The sequence below is a fragment of the Castor canadensis genome, chromosome 11 (assembly GCF_047511655.1).
Source record: "Castor canadensis chromosome 11, mCasCan1.hap1v2, whole genome shotgun sequence".
NCBI lineage: Eukaryota > Metazoa > Chordata > Mammalia > Rodentia > Castoridae > Castor > Castor canadensis.
The window spans coordinates 130,781,623-130,806,333 of NC_133396.1; the positions used below are offsets into that span (position 1 = coordinate 130,781,623).

Genomic DNA, 24,711 nt, shown 5'->3' on the forward strand with positions numbered 1-24,711 from the left:
CCTGAGGCTCACGTTGCTATTCACCGTCCTCTGTGAGGCTGGAGCCTAAGCCTCTGGCAGCCAGGGCATTTGTCTTTTTATAGGGTCCGGAATGTGCCCGCCAACGCCTGTAGCCATCAGCCCATCCACCTCGGCATCTGGGAAGGCTGGGGCTTCAGAAGGACCCCATCTCTGTCCTTGACCTTCAGAGATTCAGATCTGCAGGGCACAGGGGTTCAGAGCCTAGATCACCATATAGAAACCTGACAGTCCTCAATGATGGGTTGTCAAAATAAAATAGGAGTCTGGCTTTTCTGCCCCAACCTGGGGGACTGCCTTCTCCCCAACACAAGGGCTCAGATTCCCTTTTGGGGCACTTAGCATTCCCCCAAATCCACCCCCTCACACCAGGGCAGACCGCTGTAGGCACTTCCATTGCTGAATAACAAAAGTCTGGGAAGAGCCCCTGGGCACTCTGCCAAGCTGTGCAGCTTTTAGGGGGAATTATGGAAAAAGCACAAAGTTTTCAAATCAGACAAACTTACCTTCCATCTCCACTTCTGTTGACAGCTTCCTAAACTCTCAGTGCCTCTGTTGCCTCATAAGTGAACAGGGGCCAAAGTGTCAACCCTTTCAAGACTGTTCGATCCACAAGTGCAGTGACCTCATGTCCAGCCTGGTCCATGGGAGTTGTGCAATGAAGGTTCATTCCTTTCCTTCTCTGCCCTCCAGAAGACAGCGCATGGCTAAAGTCACACTGGAGACTGGAGTGGTGTTGAAGGAAAGATCTGAAAAATGCATCTAGATGTCCCCCACATGCCTTTCTCTCCCTCCCCAGCATGGCCTGGTGGTTAAGACCATGGAGTCTGGTATCAAACTATCTGTATATATATTATAGCTCTGCCCTTTGGCAGCTGTGTGATCTTGGAGAAATTGTTCAACCTCTCTGTGCTTCGTTTCCTCATTTGTACAATGAGGATAAGAATACTTATCACCCAGAGTTTCAGTGAGGATTCAGTGTATGAATGTGAATAGAGTAAGGCCTTGCAAAGTAAGTGGGTGCTTAATAACGCTCAGCTGTTATTGTCATTACTACCCAAGATGGCGCTGGTCTCCCACCACTCCCAGGATGGATGCTCTGCCTGTGACTCTCAGTCCCCTGTCTCCATGTCCTAACAGTGCTGGCATGTCTGCCCACTCCAAACAGAGGGAGCTGGGTTTCCAGTGTGGAGGAGGGAAGAGGGAACAAAGATCCCCCTTGGAGACAGCATGGCAGGAGAGACCCACTCTAGTCACAGTCACTTGGGCTTGGGTTCATTGGGCTAAATATAGCTGCTTCCCTCACTCCTCAGCTGGTTGTTTTCCAAACCTGGGGGCTGAGGAAGATACCAGACCTGAAGCTTAAGTGGACAGGGTGGCTGCAGTGGCAGCACACCAGGCTGGCTCACCAGCAAAGCTGACTTGGGTCAGCAGGTGGGGCTGGGCTCCAAAGTCTCTGACACCTGCTTTCCCCCCCTTTGTTCTCATCTGTGAAACAGAAAAAGTGTTGTGGTGGTACTGACCCTCAGTCCACACCTGAAGGATCCAAAAAGTGCCTTATCTTTCTCACCAACTCACTTCACTTGAATCCTGTCTCCCCACCCCAGGCTTCAGACAGTCTCAACTGAGATTGTTCTTGGTGCTTGCAGTCACCTGCCTGACCTGGGGTGTGCCTCAGATAGTGCTAAGGCCATAGAGTCTCAGGTCCTTGCACCCTCATTAGGCCAGGAACCCAGGCAAGGCCTAGCTGCTGTCTGCCTGGAGGAACTAGAAACGGGGGAAGCCAGAAAGCAAGCAGCCTTTACTGCTGCAGAAGTGTCTTCTTGTGGTTGTACCTGTCCAGCCTGCCAGAGCACCTGCAGGAAGGCCCTGGTAGAGAAGGGATGTGTGGAGATGCACATGCCTGTCCCCTACCCCACCCCAAGCCTGGGCTGTAGCCAGCAGCATCCAAACCCCCTGTCACCTCCTTAAAGCTAACAGGCCCTCACCTCCCATAGCAGAAAGGTTGTATTCATGCAGGTCTTGTGCCTGGCCCCTAAGAAAGGAGACTCAGGCCCAGGTTTGAGCAGTATGTGGCAGTAGGGCCCCTGCTCCCTGTCCCTTGCCCAGGGAGCCCTCCTCCAGCAGCTCTCTGATGCCTCTCTCAGCTTCTTCAAGGGAAGTCCATTAAGGTCCTTTCTGTGGGCTTTATAGATCCCAGAGAGACAAGGTGGCCAAGGGGGATACAGATGGCCCAGGAGACAGAAGTCCAGACCAGATCATAGTGTTTGGGGCAGAATTGCCTGGGACAGAGGAATGGGGACAGGTGCACCTGCGGACCAGACAGGGGGACTGTGCTGGGCAGTCCCTCTGGAGGATTGCCTGGCCAGCTCCCATATCTCCCACAAAGCGCAATGCATGCTGGGTGGAGAAGCAGTGGCACTGGATGCCCCTCAGGAATGGAAATTAAGGCAGTGGGAGGGTAAGGGATATGCTGTTTTCCAGGAGCTTTGAGAGCGCCTGACCCCCTACCCAAATACTATTACCAGTGAGGAAATGTCTGATCTTACCTGTTCATAGGGCAGGAATACCAAGGGGCACCCCACAATTAGGATATAAGAGAATGACTTGGTCACTAGGAGGCTGCAGTTTGACTGAAGACAGGGGAGATGCAGAGAACAACATACGGGTAGATGCTTCCTGTGGAGTTCATAACAGTGCTTTGAGATGAGAAGTCTGCATGGCTGGTGGGCCTTGGGGATAGTTACCTGGCCTAGGTGAGCAAAGGCAGCAGTGCCAAGAGTGGCTGGGGAATCTTAAGGTCATTCCACCTGACAAGCAGGTGGCCAGTAGGCCACTGGTGAGGTCAGAGTTCAGAGTGAGCAGAGATCAGGTCACAGGGTTTACCTAGTGAGCCATTGCTGACCAGGAAGCCAGGAAGTGGCTAAATGAGTGTAGAGAGGCACTAGGAGGAAGAGGTGTTGAAGGCAGTGAGTGAGTCAAATCAGGGAGAGGGAGCCACTAGGGGAAAAGATAGATGTATCAGGTGTTAGGGGCAGAAAGGGCTGGGCCTAGCAGATGGTGGGACCCAATTCCAGAAAGACCCCTGGAGTCTGGTGTGGGTGAATGGTGCCATTGGCAGAGGCAGGGACACATGAGGACGGGGGCAGGTTCAAGGGGAAGAGGAGTTCAGGTTCAAACATGTTGAGTTCAGGCTGGACAGAGCCGAGCCCTGGTGAGTCACCCACAGACATGACCTCATCCAGCAGCCTTCTGAAGGCCAATAGAATACCAGGAAAGCCAACGGAACAGGACACAAGCAGAAAGCACCCTTCCACAGAGGGTCAGGTGTTGAGCAAGACGAGCTGTGAGGTACCGAGCTGTGAGGTTCCCCGCTGGACAACGGTGGACACTCGCTCACAGGCTGCCGTTTACTGCTCAGGGCAGTTTTCATTATCTCCACTTTGCAGACAAGGAACTTGAGGCTCACAGAAGCTTAGGAACCTGAGCAATGGCACAGAGCCAAGATGAAGTCTTATGCCATGTACCCACTGTCTCCCGTGGTGATGGCAGGCCCTTGAGGGGTCCTGACAGAATCTGGGGTGCTCTGGGAAGGCTGATGACTTTGATGTCAGGATGACAGCCAGGCCTTTTCCAGGGATCCAGTCCTGAGCTTCATAAATATCTGTGGAACACATATCCTTCGTTCCTCTGTGCAAGACTGAGCCAGGGCTGGAGAGGCCATAGGGTCAGCGCAGTGTGATATTGCTGCTGCTGTTCCTGTGTCACAAGAGTGGACATGTCCGTGGGCCATGTCTGCCTGGGCAGGAGTCATCTGCGTGCACACGCAGGGTCCAACAGCAATGTGTTGTCATTACATGCACCGAGGATTAGACTGTGAGGTGGTGGTAAACAGAGTTGGGCCTTGAAGCTGAGGGCTGTGAAACCCAAGTGACCCCTTCTGAGGCCCACAGCCCCTGACAAGCTTGCTCTGAGCCAAGCAGTAGCCGCTGGATAGGCAGCGGCAGGTGTGGGCAGCTTTCCAGTGTACATGGCCCACTGCCCAGCCTGTGAGCACGGCAACTATTTTGGGTCCTGTTTTCCCTCCCCTCAACCTGACCTCTCCTGTTGCAGCAACCTGAAAATGTACATGCTGACTTGACTTCAAGCCTGTGCTTGATTGGTGGGCCCCACTCCCAGAAGCCTGAACTGCAGAGGATAGACCACCTAGCTGACTCCCAGGAGATCCACAGCTGTTCCCACCTCCTGTCACTGTCACGGTTCCCTTGTACAGAGGGGTTTCTCCACCTGATACTAAACCAGGCCCCTAGCAACAGGCCCCTTTGAAGAAAGGCTTTGCATTTTAATCACTACACTGCCACTTCTGGAAGAAGGAGAAAGCTCTGAGATTACAAACTGGTGGAAGGAATTGGGGATGAGGTTAAGGAGAACAGGTCTAGTTCATATATGCCTCAGTTTCCCCTTCCCTATGGAAGGAGAAATGATGCTTAGGAAAATTCTCTGAATAACTGCTTTGGAGATTTCTGGGGCCATATCCACATTAATGAGCCATTTGGAGAACTCTTTCCTTCCCTTTCCTCTCACATCTACCCCCCTGGAATTAAAAATAGACTACCTTCCAAATCATTAATAAGGTGACCAGGTACTCAGTTTGGCTCTGCTCAGAGTGAAGGGATAGCCAACATAAAATGAGTTAGGCCTCCACAGGGTGCTGACGGAGAGAGGACCAGGTCCTAAGGTGCTTTCCTAGGTATGGGCACTGGTGGCTAACGGTGATGGGGGACTGGACTATGGGCTTAAAACCCCTTGAGGCACAGCTCTGTGGGGTACCAGCCTAGTCACTTCCAGGATTGTGAAGCACTGCAGCCTGGCCCAGGCCACAGGCCAGGTTGATACCACCCTGGGGAGACTGAGCTTGTCTGGGGAGAGCTGGGGAACCAGAGCTCTTGGAAGCCACCAAGTTAGGGTTCAGATGGCAAAGAACAGAGCAGTTTCAGCCTGGAGCTCTGACAGAAGGACCTGCTTTCTCAGTTAGAAATAGAAATTGCTTAAGCCAAGAGGAGTGGAAGGGTGACCTGACCAGGCATAGGGTGACCCAGAGGATCAGGCTACATGGGCAGGGCCTGGAGGAGTCAGCAAGGCCTTCAGCAGGGTGGGCTAAGCTGGAATCTTAGTCTCTTACCTGCAAGGCCTCCCCATGCACAGTGTACCCCATGTTCAGATCACCCTGCCAAATGGGGGCTGTCTGGAGGCAGCTGATGTGGGCAGGGAAGTACCAGGAAACTGAGTTAGAGAGCAAGACCCTGACTGGGAAGTGAGGGCCATCTGGAGTGCAGAGAGGTCCACCCTTACCTCCTACCATCAGTCCACTAGGAGGAGGGAGAAGAAAGAAGCCCAGATGGGAGCCACCTGTGGAATTTGGTCTTGGGTTCTGCCTTGGATCATTCATTTATTTGTCTAGGTTTAGGCCCTGGAAGTAATGAAAAAAAAAACCCCAGAAATCCTCACATTTGGTGGAGTTTATATTCTAGTGAGGAAGAGGGATATTGAACACAGTAAGAATGTGTCTATGGCATTTTAGTTAGGAGTTAAGTGCTAAGAAGACTTAGGGTAAGTAAAATGTAGCTAGGAAAAGGAACGGGAAATGGAGGTGACTCAAAGGTGGCAGGGAAGGTCTCAGTGAGTAAAGACCTACTGGAAGTGAGGAAGCTGGCAGTGTGGGGAAGGGTGGTGGTGGGGATGCTGGGGGTGGGACCCTGCAGGGGGAATAGCAAGAGCAAGGGCCCTGAGGCAGGTGTGCTGAGGGGCGGTGGGGATCCAGTGTCTGGAGGATGGAGCAAAGGGTGTTGGGAGTGCACAGAGGAGAGGCGTGACCACGTTTGCTCCTACAGGAGAAACTGGAGTATTTCTTCCTCATCATCTTCTCCCTTGAAGCTGCCATGAAGATCATTGCCTATGGCTTCCTATTCCACCAGGATGCCTACCTGCGCAGTGGCTGGAATGTGCTGGACTTCACCATCGTCTTCCTGGGGTGAGGACTGGGAGGGGGTTGGGAAGACTGGAGTCAGATCCACTCAGACATCCCAGAAGTTGGGAGGGGGATCCCCAGCAGTGTGTTGACCGCAGCCATAGAGCGGCCTCCGCTAGGAGGGCATCAGTGTTCGTGTAGAGTGAAACACCGACCTCTTTCCCCACCTGCCAGCAGGTTAGAGCCCCTTGCCCAGCTGGGTGCTATAAGCTCCTCCATCTTGTTCCATCACCTGGAAGGGGAAGTGTGTTTCTGGAGGTTCATCCTTCTCACCCTTGTCGGTTGTTCATGTATTCCACAGACCTTTATTGTGTACCTATTACTTGAGTTCACAAAAATGGACTTTAGTGACTTGAATTGGAGGCTGAAAGTCCAAAGACAAGGTACAGGCAGGTTCAGTTTCCCGTGTCCCCTTATAAGGACACCAGTCAAATTGGATCAGAGCCTGCCTTGCTGACCACTTTAATTTAATTGCCTTTTTATATTCCCTGTCTCCAAAGACAGTCCTGACATACTTGGGGTGAGAATTTCACCATATGAATTTTGTTCAGCACATACCATTACCTTTAGTAGCCACCACCTAGTTATAACAGCAGCATTTATCGAGCACTTACCATGTGCACTGCACGTCACATCTCATTTAATTCTTCCAACAACCTTCTTGTTTTCCCCATTTTATGGATAAGGAAGCTAAGGCACAGAGAAATCAGGGAACTCGCCCAAGGTCACACAACTAGCTGGTGGCAGCATGAGGACTCAAACCAAGGCAGTCTTGGCTCCAAGGCGAAATGCTTAACCACTATGCTATCCTTCAGTTCAGTAAAAACTTGGTTCTCTGCTGATTAGGAGACCTTCACACAAAGAGAAAAACAGAAGTCTGGAAATCAGCATCCTGAGTGGACCTGACAAATGGATCACAATTGTATCCGTTGAGTCTGAACCTGGCCTCAGAATCTGTTTCAATAAATATTTCCCCCAGGCATGACCTAGTCATCAGTTAGCAGTGGGTGACCCATATTTTCCCTCTTCTCCTGAGTCCCCCGAACATGGATGGGACATGGGTCCTGGACTACTGGGACCATTGGTTTACTGACCACTGGAACCTTCTCTCCATCATCTCCACTCCAGGGTCTTCACAGCGATTCTGGAACAGGTTAATGTCATCCAAAGCAACACGACCCCGCTGAGCAGCAAAGGAGCTGGCTTGGACGTCAAGGCCCTGAGAGCCTTCCGCGTGCTCAGACCCCTCCGGCTGGTGTCGGGGGTGCCCAGTGGGTGGCAGGGCTGCTGCAGACCCCTTCCTTCCCTCCCAACCTTCTCCTTTCCCCTGCGCCACCCCCCTCCAACATGGTGTCCTATAGGCTTCCCAGGGTTTAGAGAAGGAGAGGGCCATGAGACCAAGGCAGGGGGTGACTCCTCCTTCCTTCTCCTGTCCACTGTGGCAGGCTTGCAGGTGGTCCTCAACTCCATCTTCAAGGCCATGCTTCCCCTGTTCCATATTGCCCTGCTCGTCCTCTTCATGGTCATCATCTATGCCATCATTGGACTGGAGCTCTTCAAGGGCAAGATGCACAAGACCTGCTACTTCATTGGGACAGGTGAGTCCTGGAGGACTGTGCAGGGGAGAGATCCAAGGACCACACACAATGGGAGGCCACCACAGCTTGTAAAGAAACTCCCCGGGGAGGCCATTGCTTCCTCTTCCTGTTAACCTTGGCAATGGGCCATAGCTTGTTCTCTATACAATGTGGTGACTTCCAGGCTTCCTGGTCTAGTATAGATTGAGACACAGGCTTGGGATAAGCCTCAATTTCTCTTTGACCTTTCCAATGTAGCCACAGTGGAGCTTCTGTCTGAGCTGCCTCTCAGATCAGACCTACAAGGTATGGTCTGAATGAGACCTCAAGAAAACACCCAAGAGCCAAAGGTGAAACTTACTGACATTTCCAATAGTTCTCAAAGTTTTTGGCCTCAGGACCCCTTTGCAGTCTTACAAAGTTATGAGGACCCCAAATAGCTTTTGTTTATCCAGGTTTGATATTCATGGTATTAGAAATGAAAACTGAGACGAATGTCTTATTAATTTGTTAATTTCCTTTAAAAGAACATTTAAAAACCCATGACAGAACATGAACAATAATTTTATGAAAATAACTGTATTTTCCAAAACCAAAAAGTATTTAGTGTGAAGGGCATTGTTTTGCCTTTTCTGTAAAACTCTGTAACGCGTGGCCTGGTAAAAGCTTGTAGGAGCTCTCGTGTGTGTGTGTGTGTGTGTGTGTGTGTGTGTGTGTGTGTGTGTGTGTGTGTGTTGTCTATTGCAACACCACGTGACATGCAGCTTCTGGATAACTCCACTCTGCACTGACAGAATGAGTGACAAAGCCCCCCACTAGTATTATTGTGGAAATAAGTTTTGAGAATATGGATGCCCTAAAAAAGCCTCTGTCCCTCACTAAGCCTTGCTACTGTGCACAGACTGCAGCTTGCTGGCTTTCAGCCTCAGCCTTCCCTTAGTCTTGGCCTGAGCACGGCTTACACTGGGGTCTACAGAGAAGGGAATGTGGCAGAGAAAGAGGTGCTCTCCATTAGGACAAGCCCTCCCCCCAAAGCTTGGGCATCTGATTCACCAGTGTATCACCTGGACCCACCTCTAGGGAGGTTCTACAGGCCTTCTCATGCCCACTGATAACAAGGGACCATCAATGCCAGGATCAAACCCGGCTTAAAAGAGTAACCTCCAATGTGGCTTTCAGTGGACTGCTTCTAGGTCCTCCCTTTTCAGCCTCTTCCTGTTACCAGGAGTTTGGATCTGGGTCCTCAGTTCTTGTGTCCTCATGAAAGATTTCAAGCAAGCTGCAACACATAGCAAAAGTCATAGCAAAGTTTATTAAAGGATGTAAGGATACACACTTTTTTAAAATTTTAAGTCCAAGATAGCTAACTACCAAAGATACACCCTGATAAAACAGAGTGGGTCATCTCAGAGAGGAGATTAATGATACATTTTTTTTGTCCCAGCTTTATTGGGATTTAAGGCAAAATTTTTAGAGAGACTTTTATAAACTTTTCAAGACAGATTTGGAATTTTTAAATTAATTATATCTCATTATAAATCTTGCCACAATCATTCTGTGCCATGCTTTTACTCTCTTGGTTTATCCTTATCTATTTCCATTTTGGAACAAGCCCTTGATTTTAGGATAAACCTTATTTATATACAAAATCTTTTTTATCCAAAATTGTTCTCTTTCTTTATAACCTTTTATATTTCCTTATTTCCTACTTACTCATTTCTTTTTACCTTGTTTTTTTTTTAAACCTAGGCTATTATTATTCATGACAAAATGAAACAAATACATATAATTTGTCCACACATGCCTTCAGGTATTATGAAAACTTAGCTGCCTGCTTGGAGTTTTTACATATTTTCCCCCTTTCTGTCTTACATGAGTTACAGCATGTTACTTTTCAGCTAGGGCTGGCTAAGCAAAACTTTCAAACAACCTTGAACAGCAAAATTATCTTATCACAAGCAAGAAGAAGGTAGAAGGGAGAGAAAATACACAAAGACCCCAAACTCTTTGCATATTTAACCCTGCGGTTGCAGTTTAGGATACAATTATCTGGTCTTCCCAGGCATGAGAGAAGGCGTGAACCTTCACTGTTGTGCAGGGTTTGAATAGTCAAGAACGAGAGAGTAAAGTGAAAGAGGTTGTCTTCTGTATCAGTAAAGAATTAGGTAGACTTACCAGAATCAGAGGAGAATGAAGTCACCTGCTCTTGAGTAGGGATCTCCTCAAATCTCTTGGTTTGACTGAACAAAATATGTCACTGGATTCGGGTCACTGGGTCTGGGTGCCAGAAAATTCTTGGTCTTTGTCAGACAAAGAATTCAAGGATGACCAGAGGAGATTTGAGGAGGCGTAGGCTTATTAATGCAAAGCAAAGCAAAAGTACACTTTCCAGATGGGAGGGTGGGCAGGCTCAAAGGGAGCACTGGGCTGGCAGTCCCAAAACCTCAAGCTTTTATTGGGGTTTGCGGACATGAGAGTGGTCAGTCCTGGAGAACTGGGCTATGCGCCAGTAACTTCTGGAGACTGGTCTATGTATCGTCAATTCCTCCCACATGTTGGGGAGGGGGATGTCTTAGCCTTGGATTGTTAGAATGGGGCTATAATTTTTTTGTGGGCTCTAAGAGCTGTGGGTCAGCAAGACCCTGCTGTACATCACAAGTCATTCTGTTAATGTCAGCAGTTCAGGATGTGACTCCTTATCAACATCCAGGCCACCATTGTCTACCATTAGGTTTCTTAACTCCCTAATTCCTGTATCATTCCCATTGCTGTAACAGTCTACATCCTAGAATAAACATTATCAGGCAGATAGCAAGGGACTGTTGATCACAACCTTTAGCCCAAATTTGGAGGTACCAGTCCATGTCCTCATGAGGCCTTGACAAATACTGAGAAGTAGTGTTCAAAAGCCCATTGAAGACTGGGACTTCTGATTTCACAGGGTCAGGGGTACCTCCTTCAACCATCATTGTCTTCCCCATCTCATCTCCAGAGCACTGAGCTAGAGGGCAGGGCATTCTGGTTCTGATGAGCTAATGTAATCTCTGAACACAGAGGGAGGCTGTCAAACATCCTAAGATAAAAGGGGATCTGGGATGTCGGAATTGCAGGAGTTTAGCCACAACAAAAGCAGCTCCTGGAGAGCACAGAGGACTTTGAGTTAAAGTCCCAAAGCAGCCAGCTTCCCTGCCAGCTGAGAATCTGTGTCTTGCACAGCTCAGTCCAGTGCTGTTGTAGCATCTCCATTTTGGCCCCTCAGGCAGAATTCTCAGGTCAGAACATGTGAGCCCCAACCCCTCACCCCACTCTAGCCAGACAGTGGCTCCCTCTTTAAAGCTTGGTAGGCACAAAAGCCACACCTGTCCCTCCTGCTGCATAGGACGATTCATCCCAGAAACAGATACTCCAAAGAGGCCCTGGGACCTACGACATAATTACTGCTGCCTATAGCTACTGCCAGTCCTCGGCTCCAGGCCTCCCTCCATCTGCAGTCAGCTGCTCTGCAAAGCAGATCTTCACCTGCACGTGTCTTTACACCTGTTGCTCCGTTCTCTTAAACTTTTCACCTGTTATTGGCTACCTACCATCATTGTCTGATGCTGACCCCACCTTCTGCCTCCAGACATCGTGGCCACGGTGGAAAATGAGAAGCCTTCACCCTGCGCCCGGACTGGCTCTGGGCGCCCATGTACCATCAATGGCAGCGAGTGCCGGGGCGGCTGGCCGGGGCCCAATCATGGCATCACCCACTTTGACAACTTCGGCTTCTCCATGCTCACCGTGTACCAGTGCATCACCATGGAAGGGTGGACTGATGTCTTGTACTGGGTGGGTCTGGGCTGGGGCGTCTGCAACCATTCCCCTATCTGTAGGTTCCCTAGGGAAGTGGGCAAGGAGGGCATGGCCAGCACTGGCTGCCACCCCTCCTCACCTCCAAGCACTTTTGCAGGTGCATAGCCTCCTTCTTGGCCCTAGGTGGTGTCTCAGCATTGTCTGAGGCAGTCCCATGGTGCAACATGTCTGTGCAGGACCCACGAGGGGGATGAGGCATGGAATCCAGGAGCTTCACGGGCTCTTGTCTCAGTCCTGAGCTTCTCCCTAGGCCTGGCTGTCAGTGATTCTTACCTGCATTCCAGACGCTTGCGGGATGAGTGGCTCCTTGAGACTTACTCTTTCCGTGTGCAAGACTGCTTTCCCATATAAATATGTCTATTTATCAGTCTCCTCATCTGTAAGGTGAAGTTATAATACTGCTCACAGCCTAGAGTTAGTGGGAAGGTTAACTGAATTGTAATAGTGTCTGGCACAGATTCAATGCTCTATGAAAGTTTTCTTGTTGGAGTTCAATATTTATTTGTTGTTGATTAGGAGCTCGGATGCATTTCTTATTAATTTTCCAACAATGGAAGGCACTGTTCCCATTTTAAAGATGAGGAAACTGAGGCTCAGAGAGGTTAAATAACCCATGTTATGAACCTAATGAACAACAGAGTCAAGAACTGATCCCTAATCCATCTGGCTGTGATCCAGAACCTTAATCACAGTGAGGCACTGCCTGTGTGTATGGGGGGATTGCAGCACTGTCAAATGCTTTGCAGATATAAGGGATTAAGATGAATATTTCTTGTAAGCTCATATTAGGGAAGCAAATTATTAAACATGTCAAAGGAATGTCACACATGTCATTTCACCTCTGCTGCAAGCCTGTGAGGGGAGAGATGTGTCATTAGCCTTACCAGACACAAGGGATGATGCTCTGTGATATTAGGTGACTTGTCTAGAGTCACAGAGTTATTCATTCAGAAAAACTTTGGCTGTAAAGAGACCAACTGAAGCTGGCATCCATGTGCAAATTGAGCCTAGGGTCCTTGACTGGAGGGACAATAGGTCACTCTAGCTTGTGCCACATCAGCAAAGTCCCCCTTCAGAGGTCCTTTCAGCCTAAATCCTGGTGCTTGGACTAGAAAAATTCTCCTTTCTGGGCCCAAATGGCTCTTCTCCCTGTCCCCAGAGTTGAGTAGAGTCTTAGAGGACAGACTTGGGGACAGAAATTGAGCCCTCAAGTCAGAGGACAGGACTCACACCTTTGTCTGAACCAGGTCAATGATGCCATTGGGAATGAGTGGCCCTGGATCTATTTCGTCACCCTCATTCTGCTCGGATCCTTCTTCATCCTCAACCTGGTGCTGGGCGTCCTGAGTGGGTAAGAAGCACAAAGGTAGCTGGAGGAGGACGTGGAAGTTGTGGAGTGGAGCAGGGAGGTGTGGGCCAGGACCTCGGCTCATACCTAGGTCCCTATTAGCCCTGCTCAGCCAAGAGCACCTATTCTTGGTTAGCAAATTCTCATTTTCCTCCCTTCTCCTCATTGCCTCCCATTTTTGCTTCCTTCTGTCCTTCTCCATTTGCACTCCATCTCTGTGAAAGTCCTGAGCCCCATCTCCCACCCTTGGGTGTGTCTACATGGATGTTCGCCACTAGGAGGCATATAGTTTTAGGATTAAGCACACAGACTGGAACTGGACTGCCCATCTAAATCCCTGCACTACTGCTTGGTAGCTTTGGTTAATTAGACCTTTGTCTAATTAACCTCCACATTTGTGAACTAGCAATAATTTCAGTACCTGTTTCATAGGGTTGTTGGGAGGGTTAAATGAGTAAATGCACACAGAATGCTTAGTTCACAATCCAGCGCATAAAAGTGCCAAGTATTAAGTCATTACTAACAAGCACTGTTTGGTGTGGGGCAGCACTGCTGTGGTCCTACTGCAGCCACAGTGAAGAGGCCAGCAGCAGCCAGCGGCTTCCTTCCATATTGGCACCACCAACCCCAGAAGCTTCTGCCAGGCAACCTGAAGACAGAATTACAGGAGTCTGTGAAATTGGCTAGGAGAAGCTTATCTTTATTTTTAACTAAGTGTTTCCTTTATTTTTGACAGAGGTGACACACCACAGTAGTATTCATGGTGCTTGCAACTTGTCATGAAAGAAATCCTAAGTCACATGACAGTTCTTGCAAATACTATTTACACTCATTGCTACCTTGAAATTATGATAGTTTCTGGACCTGCAGCTAGATCTGCTAGTTACTGAGTTAATGAAGAAGCACACATATGCCTCCACCAGAATTTTATGTATTTCAATAACTTTTTAATATTTTAATTTTAATAATTTAATTTGTAATAATTATTTTAACATAATTTGGTTCCTTTGGAAAGCTAGTTTTATCTTGTGCACAATAATGCAACATTATCCTGAAGAGGGATCTGTGGGAACATGGTCCTACCAGGGTGACCTGTGGGCATACCCCTCCTGGTCTCTGTGTCCGTCTCAGGGCTGCACTGCTGTCTTCCCCCTGGTGCTCATGGGGCTCTGCTTAGTGGCCCAGGGCTGCCCCCTGCTGGTCTAAAGATCCTTCACCACCCTCAGGCCCTTTCCTTCCTGTGCTGCTGCCTGGCTTCTCTTAGGCCCAGGAGGATTTCCTCAGGCCTTAGGTCTGTAAGCAGAAGTCATGCCAGGACAGCTAGAAGGGTCAGGCAGTATGGCAAATTTGAGGAGTCAAGGCTAATTCCGTTAGGGCGAGGGACTGCTCTTCACTAACCCCCAATGTCCAAGGGTAACTGTAAGACAACATAGGAGAAAATGAGATGGGATGGGAGGAACGAAGTCAGAGTTGTGCCTGGAATGGAAGGACTGAGAGGAGTTACCCCTCAGGTGACATCTCGGATCAGAAGGGGATGCGTCCAGACACAGAATGTGCCCTCTCTATCGTAAGGAAGCTAAGTCTCCCTCTGTCCCTTGTCATTCTTCTCCCTTCCTGCCTCCTCTGTTTATTCCAGGGAATTCACCAAGGAGCGAGAGAAGGCCAAGTCCAGGGGGACCTTCCAAAAGCTCCGGGAGAAGCAGCAGCTGGAGGAAGACCTTCGAGGCTATATGAGCTGGATCACGCAGGGCGAGGTCATGGATGTGGAAGACTTGAGAGAAGGTTTGGACCCGGAGGCCATGGTTGGCAGCCCCCTGCCCACTGCTGAGCTGCACCTCACAGTCAGCTTTCCTGGAAAGCATGGTCCCATTTAACCCTCCCCAAAGCCCAGTGGCCTGTTGAGTGGGTACAATGTTTTGCTCTCAGAGGGCAATGAAGTGCCTTGAAACTTGCACCTTAAGAGCTGTGTCCCTGGCTCTTCCCAAAGTTTGGCGAGGCCCAGCTACCATGGCCAGGTCCCCTGAAGATGGGGCTCTCCAGCTCTTGAGAATCTGGGCCTCAGGAAGGCACAAAAGGACCAAGCCCACCTAGGACTCACTGTCACATGGATCCTGTCTGGAGTGCCTAACCCAAAGTGGTGTCCAGCACAGAGGAGCCCTAAAGTCTGGCTGACTATAGCTAGATCTGTCTTGTCCCCAGGGAAACTATCTTTGGATGAAGGTGGCTCCGACACAGAGAGCCTATATGAAATCGAGGGCTTGAACAAAGTCATCCAGTTCATGTGAGTAGCTAACCACCTTACTGGGACGTGGGGCTAAAAATCTAGTTACCTCCCCTGGAGCCCTTGGAAAAGCAGCCTTTCTGAGAAAACAGGGTCAGTTCTTACTCTGAGGATTCTTCAGTGACCAGATGCCCAGGGAATATGCAAACCAGAGCAGACCCTGAGCAGGTGACCTATTTATACATCACTCAAGGAAGAATGCAGAGCCTGCATTTGGGGGCAAGAGCACATTTGGCTGCTGCCCTCTGAGGGGTTGGCTGGGCAGGGTAACTTATATTGGAAATCTTGGAGAGGGAAAAGGGAAGGTAGAGGAGATGGCAGAGGAGGAGGGGCAGGTGTATAACTAGATGTTTCTAGGAAGGAGGCAACCCTGGCCTAGGAGTGGGAGATAAGGAAACACAGCTCTCTTTTGCCTTTGTTTTAAGAGGAGGGTTTTGTTTGGTTGGTAGACTATATCTTTTTACAAATTCATACATAATTATGACTTTTGAAAGATGAAACAGTAGAGAAATGCATGAGAGAAAAGATGATGGTCCCTGATGCCCTGTAAAGAGGTAACCATGGTAACAGTTAGATGCGTATCCCTCCATGATCTTTTCTGTATTTTCACTTTTCTTATACACACACACACACACACAGAGGGATTTTTCTGTTTTTTTTTTTACATAATGGGGTTAGTTATGTTGACTATAGTCACTGTAGACACTAGAACAGTGCCCAGCACGTAGCAGGTATTAAATATTTGTTGAATAAATGAATATGACATCCATATAATCTTATAACACATTTTTTACTTAAATTATCTATTGAGGACAATTTTCACACTGTGTATGTACATAAACAGACACACCTTTCTGATATATCTTTGGATGTAAAATATTCCACAGTACAGATGCATTATAATGTATCTAATTATTCTTTCCTGGTTTTACAAACCAGGAAATAGGGGGCTTGAACAAAATCATCCAGTACAAACAGTACTGCAGGAAATAATTAGGAGAAAGTATGACCATTTCATCTGGGCAGAATTCTACAAATGGAATTGATGGGTCAAAGGGCATACAGAGCTGAAACTTTGGTAAGTGCTTCCAAATCGCTCACAAAAAGGGCTGTACTATGAAAGTGTCCTTTCCTTACACCCTTCCCAGACATGCTTAATTTATTAAGGAGTCCCTTTGTAATGGGCAAAATGCAGCGTTTTGGTGTCACTTTAGTTGAAATCAGAAGCTGTAGAGCACCTGTTCTACAGAGGCACTGTGCTCGGCATTTTGCTTGTATTATCTTTTTTTGTTGCCTTGGAGGTCATTATTATCATCTGAAAGATGAAGAACTTTGCTAGTGAGGGCTGGATTTTCAGTCAGTCAGGCTCTACAGCTCATGCCTTTAGCTTCTCTCTTGTGGCTGGGAGAGGGGGTGATCAGACCAGGTGTGACTGGAACTGGACCGGAAGTGACCATAGAAAGGTGGGGCTCAGAGCCAAGCAGCTCTTGGCCTCCATCCTCCTCTGTCTCCTTCCACAGCCGGCACTGGAGGCAGTGGAACCGTGTCTTCCGCTGGAAATGCCATGACTTAGTGAAATCCAAGGTCTTCTATTGGTTGGTGATCTTGACTGTTGCCCTTAACACTCTGTCCATCGCCTCAGAGCACCACAACCAGCCACTTTGGTTGACCCATTTGCAAGGTGAGTCTGAAGGAATGAAGCCAGAAAGGGAGTGTGGTGCTCAATGTCCAAACCTGCTAAGGTCTAGAAATTACAGAGTGCTGGTGCTGGATCATTGGTCTAACTCTCTCCTTTTAGAGTAGGAAAACAGAAACTTCAAAGGGCAAGATCAAACACCCAACTGTCCTCCTCATGGCATTGTTACAGGGACAGGGTCAGCAATGCATTGGGACAACTTTTAGGTACTTGCTCAGGTATCTGGGAAAATTATTTCAATTCAAGACCATTGCATGTAAAATCACCAGTACTTTCGAGCTCCAAGCATTCAAGTTCAAATCCTACTATAAAACCAGCAATCTTTCACCAACTATTTACTGAGTGCACATAGTATGTAAGGCAGGGAAAAAAGAACTCAGGATACAGAGCTAATTCACTGCTCTTGACTTTAAGAAGTGCACTTAGTCAGAGAAAAGGACAGATATTAATAAATAGTTTCACATTCACCTAGGGAGGGCAAAGACTGAGTAAATATGAGGTAGCAAGGGAAGGGTTGCAGCAGAGGAGATGTTGGTGCTCTGTGGATCTCAAAGGCCCAGTGGTCAAAGGTTGGTGGAGATCCCTGCAGGAGGAACAGTGCCTGCAAAGATGTGAAGATGTAAAACAGTCTGATGAGTTCAGGGAGCCGCAGAACTGTGTATGTGACTGAGAGAGTAGCAGGAATTGGGTTTCCTCATGGGGACCTCACATACTGTCATATGATATTAGCTTAAGCTTTGGGGAAAGAGAAGCCAACATAAAATTATGAGCATATCATGATCAGTTTTGAGTCTTTGAATGACCAGCCTTGGCAGAAGGGAAATTGGTCAGCATCACCCATGAACTCAATGTCCCCCTGGGTGCAGAGCTCTGGACTGTGACAGAATAGGGTAACAGAAAGAAGGACCAGTTCCAATGACATGGTGGACAAACTAGGAGCCCTCCCCACTACAAGGATGTGTTAATACTACATAAGTTGTGATAACAATACATCAAAGAGTGAGAAGGAAGTCTCTGGGTGGCAGAAACAAAGAGGTGACCCAACAACAGAGCAGGGAGCTTATAAGCAGACTGCTAGAGGCATTTTAGACCTGCACCAAAACCTTCAGGGGTGGCAGCTGGGCTCTTAATGCTTACATAGGGACCTGGGACAGAGGTCTGAGTCTGCCTGAGTGGGAAACTAGACTACATGTACTGACACGTACATGGAGTCAGGGCCCAGAAAGGCTGTCCCTGTGTAGGGAAACCAAAATCTCACTGCCCATCAGTTTATCTCTGCTGGAGGATCTAGAAGAAGAAAAAATATCTCAAGTGAAAAATGAAACTCCAATCTGTCCCCTGTATAGGTTTGGGGTCTGATTTACACTACTTTTCATGATGCAAGTCTTATAAGAAGGGATAGAACCATAAAAAACTAGTCACAGATAAGTGAAATACCCAGGGAGTCCAAGAGAAGCACACACAACTACTCTTTAATGACACCTCTCAAGCCAAGGCATACAGAATCCCTGCAGAGAAAAATGTTCCCTGATAATGAGCTCATGAGAAAAAATTACAAACCAAATAAGGAACAAAGTCACCCTGAGGAAGAGTCACTGGGTCCAGCCAAGAGCTAACAACCCCAAGAACTGGAGATAATAGAACAGTTCAAAAGGACGGTGTTTAAAGTGATGAAACATATTAAAATTTTTAAATGAAAGGAATGGAAGACATATTTTCTATAGGTAGGAAATAATCAGATGCACGCATCCATTCATTCATTCATTCATTGCAACCAGTCTTCTTGAGAGTCCCTTGAATGTGCCATGCCCTGCCATGTATTGTCAATGACCAAATGTTGAAATGACAACACAGTCCACCAAGAGGAATGAGGGGTGAATTTGAGGTTCCTGGTCTATGCAGATAAATGGACTGTAGGGAAGATGGTCAATGTGGGTAGAGAGGACAGCCAGCATCCATCCATTAGCTTGGGCTTGGACACAGTTGAGTTACCTTTGAGAGATATGGACATGTCCAGAAAGTAGATGGGAAAATAGTTCTGGATCTCAGTAAACCAATCTAAATCTCTGAAGAACTAAATCTGGGAATGACATTTGACTATGACCACCACTATGACTATGAGCACATGCTCAAGTGTGTGGCTCAAGTCCAGCATTCAATGACCCCATAAAGAATGCATCTGCAGAGGTGGCTTAACAGAAGCCAGAGGAGTAGAGGAAGACCAGAAGGATGTGGTGTCACAGAAGTCAGAGAGAGAGAGAGAGAGAGAGAGAGAGAGAGAATATGTTTATGTTTGAAAAAACGAGGATATTCAGCAGAGCCCACTGCTGCTAGGAGAACAGGAGAAGCAGAGTTAAATGTCCATTGAATTTGGCAGCATGAAGGTGATGGTTGACCCTGGGGAGTTGTATAGATGACCATGGAGGGTCTATAGTTGACCAAGAAAGAAGTGAAACACAAAAGACCGTTGATGGCAGTCTTCCCGGAAGGGGCAGGGCAAGGCAATGGGCAAACTTAATGACCTTAACATGAAATTAAAAGGATTACAATTCTCTTCCTGTTAAATATAGTATGACTTAACTTGGGTGAATTTCACCAGGTTTTACTGGGTTTTGAAGGTTTAAGAAAAGTTGGTGCCTTGGAAATCTGGGGTGATGTGCTGTGTGGAGGCTTAGCCAGGGCAGAGGCTTGGAGGTAGGAGAGGAAAGGAACGTAATGCTTAGGTTGTGCTGCCCACCTGCAGATGTTGCCAACAGGGTGCTGCTGGTCCTGTTCACTGTCGAGATGCTAATGAAGATGTATGGCCTGGGCCTACACCAGTACTTCATGTCCATCTTCAACCGCTTCGACTGCTTTGTGGTGTGCAGCGGCATCCTGGAGCTCCTGCTGGTGGAGTCAGGCGCCATGACTCCCCTGGGCATCTCTGTGCTCCGCTGCATCCGCCTCCTGAGGATCTTCAAGATCACCAAGTGAGCTTGGGTGGCTGGGCTCCCAGCTCCCAGGTGTCTACAGCTGTCTTCTTTCCCATGCTCTGGGGTCTGACAAGTTCATGTGTGGCCCTGGCCCAGAATTCCCCTCCCTCTTTGAACAACCTTCCTCTGGGGAAGAGAAATCATAGACTCCCCCTTGAAGTTCATTTCTCTCCTTTTATCTTACCATTGTCTATGGCAGAGCAGGAGGGTGGGGGTAGTAGAAAAGAGAAAGGAAGAATAGAAAAGGAAAGGCTAGGAGAGGGAAGAAAGGGAAGATGGGAGGGAGAAGGAAAGGAAGTAGGGAAAGGGGATGGAAATAAGAAACTAAGAGGAATGGAATCCTGGCTGAGTGGTTAAGGCGATGAACCAGAAATCCACTGGGGTTTCCCTGTGCAGGTTCAAATCCTGCCAAAAAGAAAAAAGAAAAGAGGAGAGCAGAGAAGACAAGGAAATGTAGAAACATTGGTTTACAGTGGTCTCCTCATCCACTTCAGATAGACCCCCCAGTGCATGCTTGAAACCATGAGTAATGCTGAGCCCGTATACACTATGTTTTTTCTTATATACCCATATCTATGATAAAGTTTAATTTATAAGTTAGATAAGTAAGAGATTAACAACATCAACTAATAATAAAATAGAACAATTATAATAATATCCTATAATAAAATTTATATGAATAAGTTTGTTCTTTCTCTCTCTCTCTCTCTCTCTCTCTCTCATTGTACTATATTTAGGGCTTCCATGGTTGGCTATGGGCAACTGAAACAGCAGTTAAAGGGCAACTAGAATTTGCTAGAATGAGTAAAAAAAGAGAGAGAACTGGTCTTTACTCTCCTGGGGTCTCTAGCCTAATGATAGGACCAGAAGTTCATTCACAGCCCTACTGGGATAAGTGCTCTACAGGAAGGAGAGAATATGGCCTGCCATGAATCCACAGGCTTCCATCCCCCAGGCAGCCCTTCCCCTGTGCATCCATCAGTCTTGAGTCTCTCCCCCAAGCCCACCCACACTTTGGGATCACAGGTGAGAGGGTTCTGCCTCCTCCCTACCTTGCTGCTCCTCTTACTCAGGTACTGGACATCACTGAGCAACCTGGTGGCATCCCTGCTCAACTCCATCCGCTCCATCGCCTCTCTACTGTTGCTGCTTTTCCTCTTCATCGTCATCTTCGCCCTGCTGGGCATGCAGCTCTTTGGGGGCAGGTACGACTTCGAGGACACGGAGGTGCGGCGCAGCAACTTTGACAACTTCCCCCAGGCCCTCATTAGCGTCTTCCAGGTAGACCATCCACCTGTGCATCCGTCTTTCCAAACACTTGCTAAAACCTGCTTCTTGTCTTTCGAGATCAGGGCAGGCATCACCTTGCCCAGGAAGCCTTCTCTAATCCGATAGTTGAGTTCAATGTTCTTCTCAGGCTCCCCATTGTCCAGGCTTCTTGCCATTGGATCTGGTCTGTCTGATTTGTTTTGGTCCCTGGTGTCTAGCAGGATGTTGACCCACTGCTGATGAATAATTGGAGTTGGGGTGGCTGGGAGTTCAGAGCTGAGCTGCTCATGTCTCTGAGGCAAAGTCGGACAAGGTGAATGCTCCCTTCCCAAGGCTGGCCAAGCCCTAGGAACCTGTGGACCATTTCTCACTCTGGAGCCACCATTTGCTTGCTAGAAGCCACCCATGGGACCATGGCTGTGACTCAGTGAGAGGCCTTCAGAGCTTTCTTAGCAGAAAGCGTGGTAATGCTCCCCTCGGTGTAGCTGGTGTCTTACTGGTCATATCCCCTGTTTTACCAGGAGTTAGGCCAATAGGTGGCAATCAGTGGGGGTCCCATGGATGGCTTCACCCTCTCTTTCTTCCATTCACCCCACTGGCTGGCCAGACTGTGTGCCTTTCAAGGGATCTGACATTTTGCCCTATTTCTGAAGGCTGGGGTGACAGGGGCCTGGATGAATGTGTTCAGTTCAGCCTGAGGAAGTGGTGACCCCACGGTCAAACTCCTTGGCCCTGGAGAGCTTTGATAAAAATTTTAGGTCCTTGGAGAGCTGGGCTGTGGAGTGAAGAAAACAGGCATGGGAGAATGAACAGAATTGGAAGAGGTCTTTTGAGCAATGCACTCCAGACAGAAGCCTCTTGGGTTTCTCTGTGTCCCTGTCTTCTCATCTTCTCACTCCCTCTTTTCCCCTAGGTCCTGACAGGTGAAGACTGGACCTCCATGATGTATAATGGGATCATGGCTTACGGAGGGCCATCCTACCCTGGTGTGCTTGTGTGCATTTATTTCATCATCCTTTTCGTCAGTGGCAACTGTATCCCCTTGGAGCAGGGTGCAGAGAAGAACTGAGGACGGGATGGGGAAAGGGCTTAAAAGCAGGGGGAGGGTGGTCATGGGTACCCATTTGCCAAGCAGCTAAGCCCTCCAGCTAGTGGAGAGCTCCCGGGATCATGGGGTGGGGGATAAGACATGACAAGGTGAACTGTAGAATATGTCCTTCCACAAGAAAGCTTTGCGAACCACAGGGGGAGGAATTTATCCCTGCCTGCTTGGTGAGCCTGCAATGGGTAGGAGGAGACACAGGGCTTAGGTGATAAACAGTGGAGTAGGTGAGGCAGCCTGATCTAAAGGTTTGGAGGCAGGCAGGGGGGAGCTGGAGCCATGGCCAGGTTAGTCGGTCTAAACATTGGGGCCAGGAAGATTGAGCAAGCACAGGATGAAGTTGAGATGTGCAGATGGGAGGGCGAGGTGGGTGGGACAGAGAGATACTGGTGATGTCTGAGGGGTCCTGCTGCCTGCACTGTGGAGTCTGATACGGTGGCTAGGGAGCAGCAAGGGAGGCACTGAGGTGCTGTTCCTTGAGTCATGTGACCAGCATGGCTCTCACTTGCTTTGCCTCCCCGTTGGGGAGCTGGGGTCAATTCTGGAAGGAAATGGTCTAAATGGATTTAAACCCCATAACAGAAACCCCCTGCAGGCAAGCTTCCCTGAACACTCTAGTCTATGTTCTGGGCCCGTACCCTTCTGTGGGGTACTCTGGCAAGAGACGCTCTGACTACCCCACCAGGGTTTAGGGCCTGCCAACACTCAGGCAGGGGGAGGTTCCTTCCCCAGGGGCTGCCTTCCACCCAAGGCTCCTTAGCTGGTCTCTCTTAGATATCCTGCTCAATGTCTTCCTGGCTATTGCTGTGGACAACCTGGCTGAGGCAGAGAGCCTGACTTCTGCCCAGAAGGCCAAGGCTGAGGAGAGAAAACGAAGAAAGATGTCCAAGTGAGTGTTTTGTCCTCCTCAGGAGCGAGCAGGAGTGCTGGCCACAGTCGTAGCCTCCTGGCTCTTTGCAGGAGGCTCTTTCCTGAAGCCAGAGTCTCAGGGACCATATGACACCTGCTCCGTGGGTGCCACAGGACATCTGGGGCTGCTAAGGTCCTAGAAGGTATTCCTTGATCAGGACTAGAAGCAGGCTGGCCTTCTAGATTGGCCTCAGGAAATGTGATGGCAGGGCCTGGTGGGTTCTGAAATGTCTCCTCCCAGCCCTGCCTCTTGGATGGACTTGTTTCCTATCCTAAGCCTAAGGTATCCTCCCTCTGTGATGTAGGGATTGGCTTCTCAGTTCTTCACAGGTCTCTCTGCCTATGATGTAGCATGTCATTCTCTGTAGTCTGATCCCCCCCTAGGAGTGAAAGCAGGACCGGTCTATACAGCATTTTCAAACTCAGCAAATGAACCAGCTGGGGATCTTGTTAAGGTGCAGATTCTGATCCAATTGGGCTGAACCAGGTCAGGTAGAGTTAAGGTTCTGCATTTCTGGCATGATCCCAGTGCCATGCTTCTGGCCGCAGGAGAACCACACTTGGAGTAACGGGGTTCTAGACGGTGGCCTGCCTCTTCCATTGCCTGTACCTACAGAAATGAGACACCCAGCCCTGTGAGCAAGGGAGTCCAGGCATTTCCAAAGAGTTGGAACCATCCTGGATGATCATGCTTCTATTCTGAATTCTGTATGAACCATCGGTACACTACCTGCTCACATTGACTATGGCTAAACAGTGGCCCTCAGGCCGAAGCAGTGCGTCAGGCCTTCTCACAGAGAAAGGACTTGCCCAGGCCTACTGCCTTTCCCACTTGGTGTCCAATGCTGCTTCTTCTTCCACAGCACCCCCGAGCCCTGGGAGTGGGATCCTCTTGAGGGTATTGTTAGGCTGAGCAGATCCCTGAGATCATTGTCATTAGGCTTCCACCTTGGGTTTCCAACTCAGGGGTCTCCCGGACAAGTTGGAGGAGGAGAAGGCCATAACAGCCAAGAAGATGGAGCAGAAGCCCAAGGGAGAGGGAATCCCTACTACTGCCAAGGTGAGACCTAGTATGAATATTTTACAGGTTGGATGGTAGGGCTCTGAAGGTCCCTTGGCTCTCTCTCCTTGTGCCTCAGGGTACTGGTGGGGCTGTAGGGGGGGAGGAGCCTACCAGAAGGTAGATCATCTGCCAGGAAAAGACATCCCCTGGCTTTCTGTTGGAGGGAGAGCCAACATCTCCCCTGGGCACCTCTGTGCTGAGAGGCGCAGCCACCTCAACCTGGGAAGCAGATTTCCTCAGAGTCCCAGCTTCCTGCCCAAAGCAAGAAGGTATCCCATCTCCCCATGAAACCCACTTTCTGTTCAGAGCCCCCCACTTGCTTCTCATCATCACTTGCCCTGCTTATTCCAGCCTGGCTCACTATTCTTGGAGACGGAGGAAATGGGGTTGGAGGAACCAGGGCACTGGGCCCTTGAGGGGCTGGGGATCCTAACCTGGAGAGCTCAGCTCTCTTCTGGAGAGCCAGGCAGAAGGCTCAGTAAAGACAGACTTGGACAGACTCAGGTCTTGACTTTGGTCTGTCTTCCTTGCTGGGCCTGGCTTCTCACTTGTAAGACGAAGATGAGCATGCTGTCATTCATCCCTCAGCTTGTTGT

The 24,711-nt window shown here is 48.9% G+C and overlaps 1 protein-coding gene across 3 annotated transcripts in view; it reads left to right on the forward strand.

Annotated features, from left to right (window-relative positions):
• The window catches only part of Cacna1s (calcium voltage-gated channel subunit alpha1 S), a 63,128-nt gene that overhangs the window by 8,246 nt on the left and 30,171 nt on the right, over positions 1 to 24,711 (forward strand). For all 3 annotated transcript variants that reach the window (XR_012439056.1, XM_074048666.1, XM_074048667.1), the window contains exons 3-15: positions 5,910 to 6,049; positions 7,175 to 7,317; positions 7,492 to 7,644; positions 11,246 to 11,451; positions 12,723 to 12,826; positions 14,460 to 14,605; positions 15,023 to 15,104; positions 16,625 to 16,785; positions 19,544 to 19,769; positions 20,846 to 21,053; positions 21,955 to 22,075; positions 22,918 to 23,032; positions 24,019 to 24,112. Coding sequence is in view for 2 of the 3 variants with exons in the window: in XM_074048666.1 (XP_073904767.1) it covers positions 5,910 to 6,049; positions 7,175 to 7,317; positions 7,492 to 7,644; positions 11,246 to 11,451; positions 12,723 to 12,826; positions 14,460 to 14,605; positions 15,023 to 15,104; positions 16,625 to 16,785; positions 19,544 to 19,769; positions 20,846 to 21,053; positions 21,955 to 22,075; positions 22,918 to 23,032; positions 24,019 to 24,112 (1,899 nt within the window). In the remaining variant the exon portion in view is untranslated. The remainder of the gene's footprint in view (positions 1 to 5,909; positions 6,050 to 7,174; positions 7,318 to 7,491; positions 7,645 to 11,245; positions 11,452 to 12,722; positions 12,827 to 14,459; positions 14,606 to 15,022; positions 15,105 to 16,624; positions 16,786 to 19,543; positions 19,770 to 20,845; positions 21,054 to 21,954; positions 22,076 to 22,917; positions 23,033 to 24,018; positions 24,113 to 24,711) is intronic.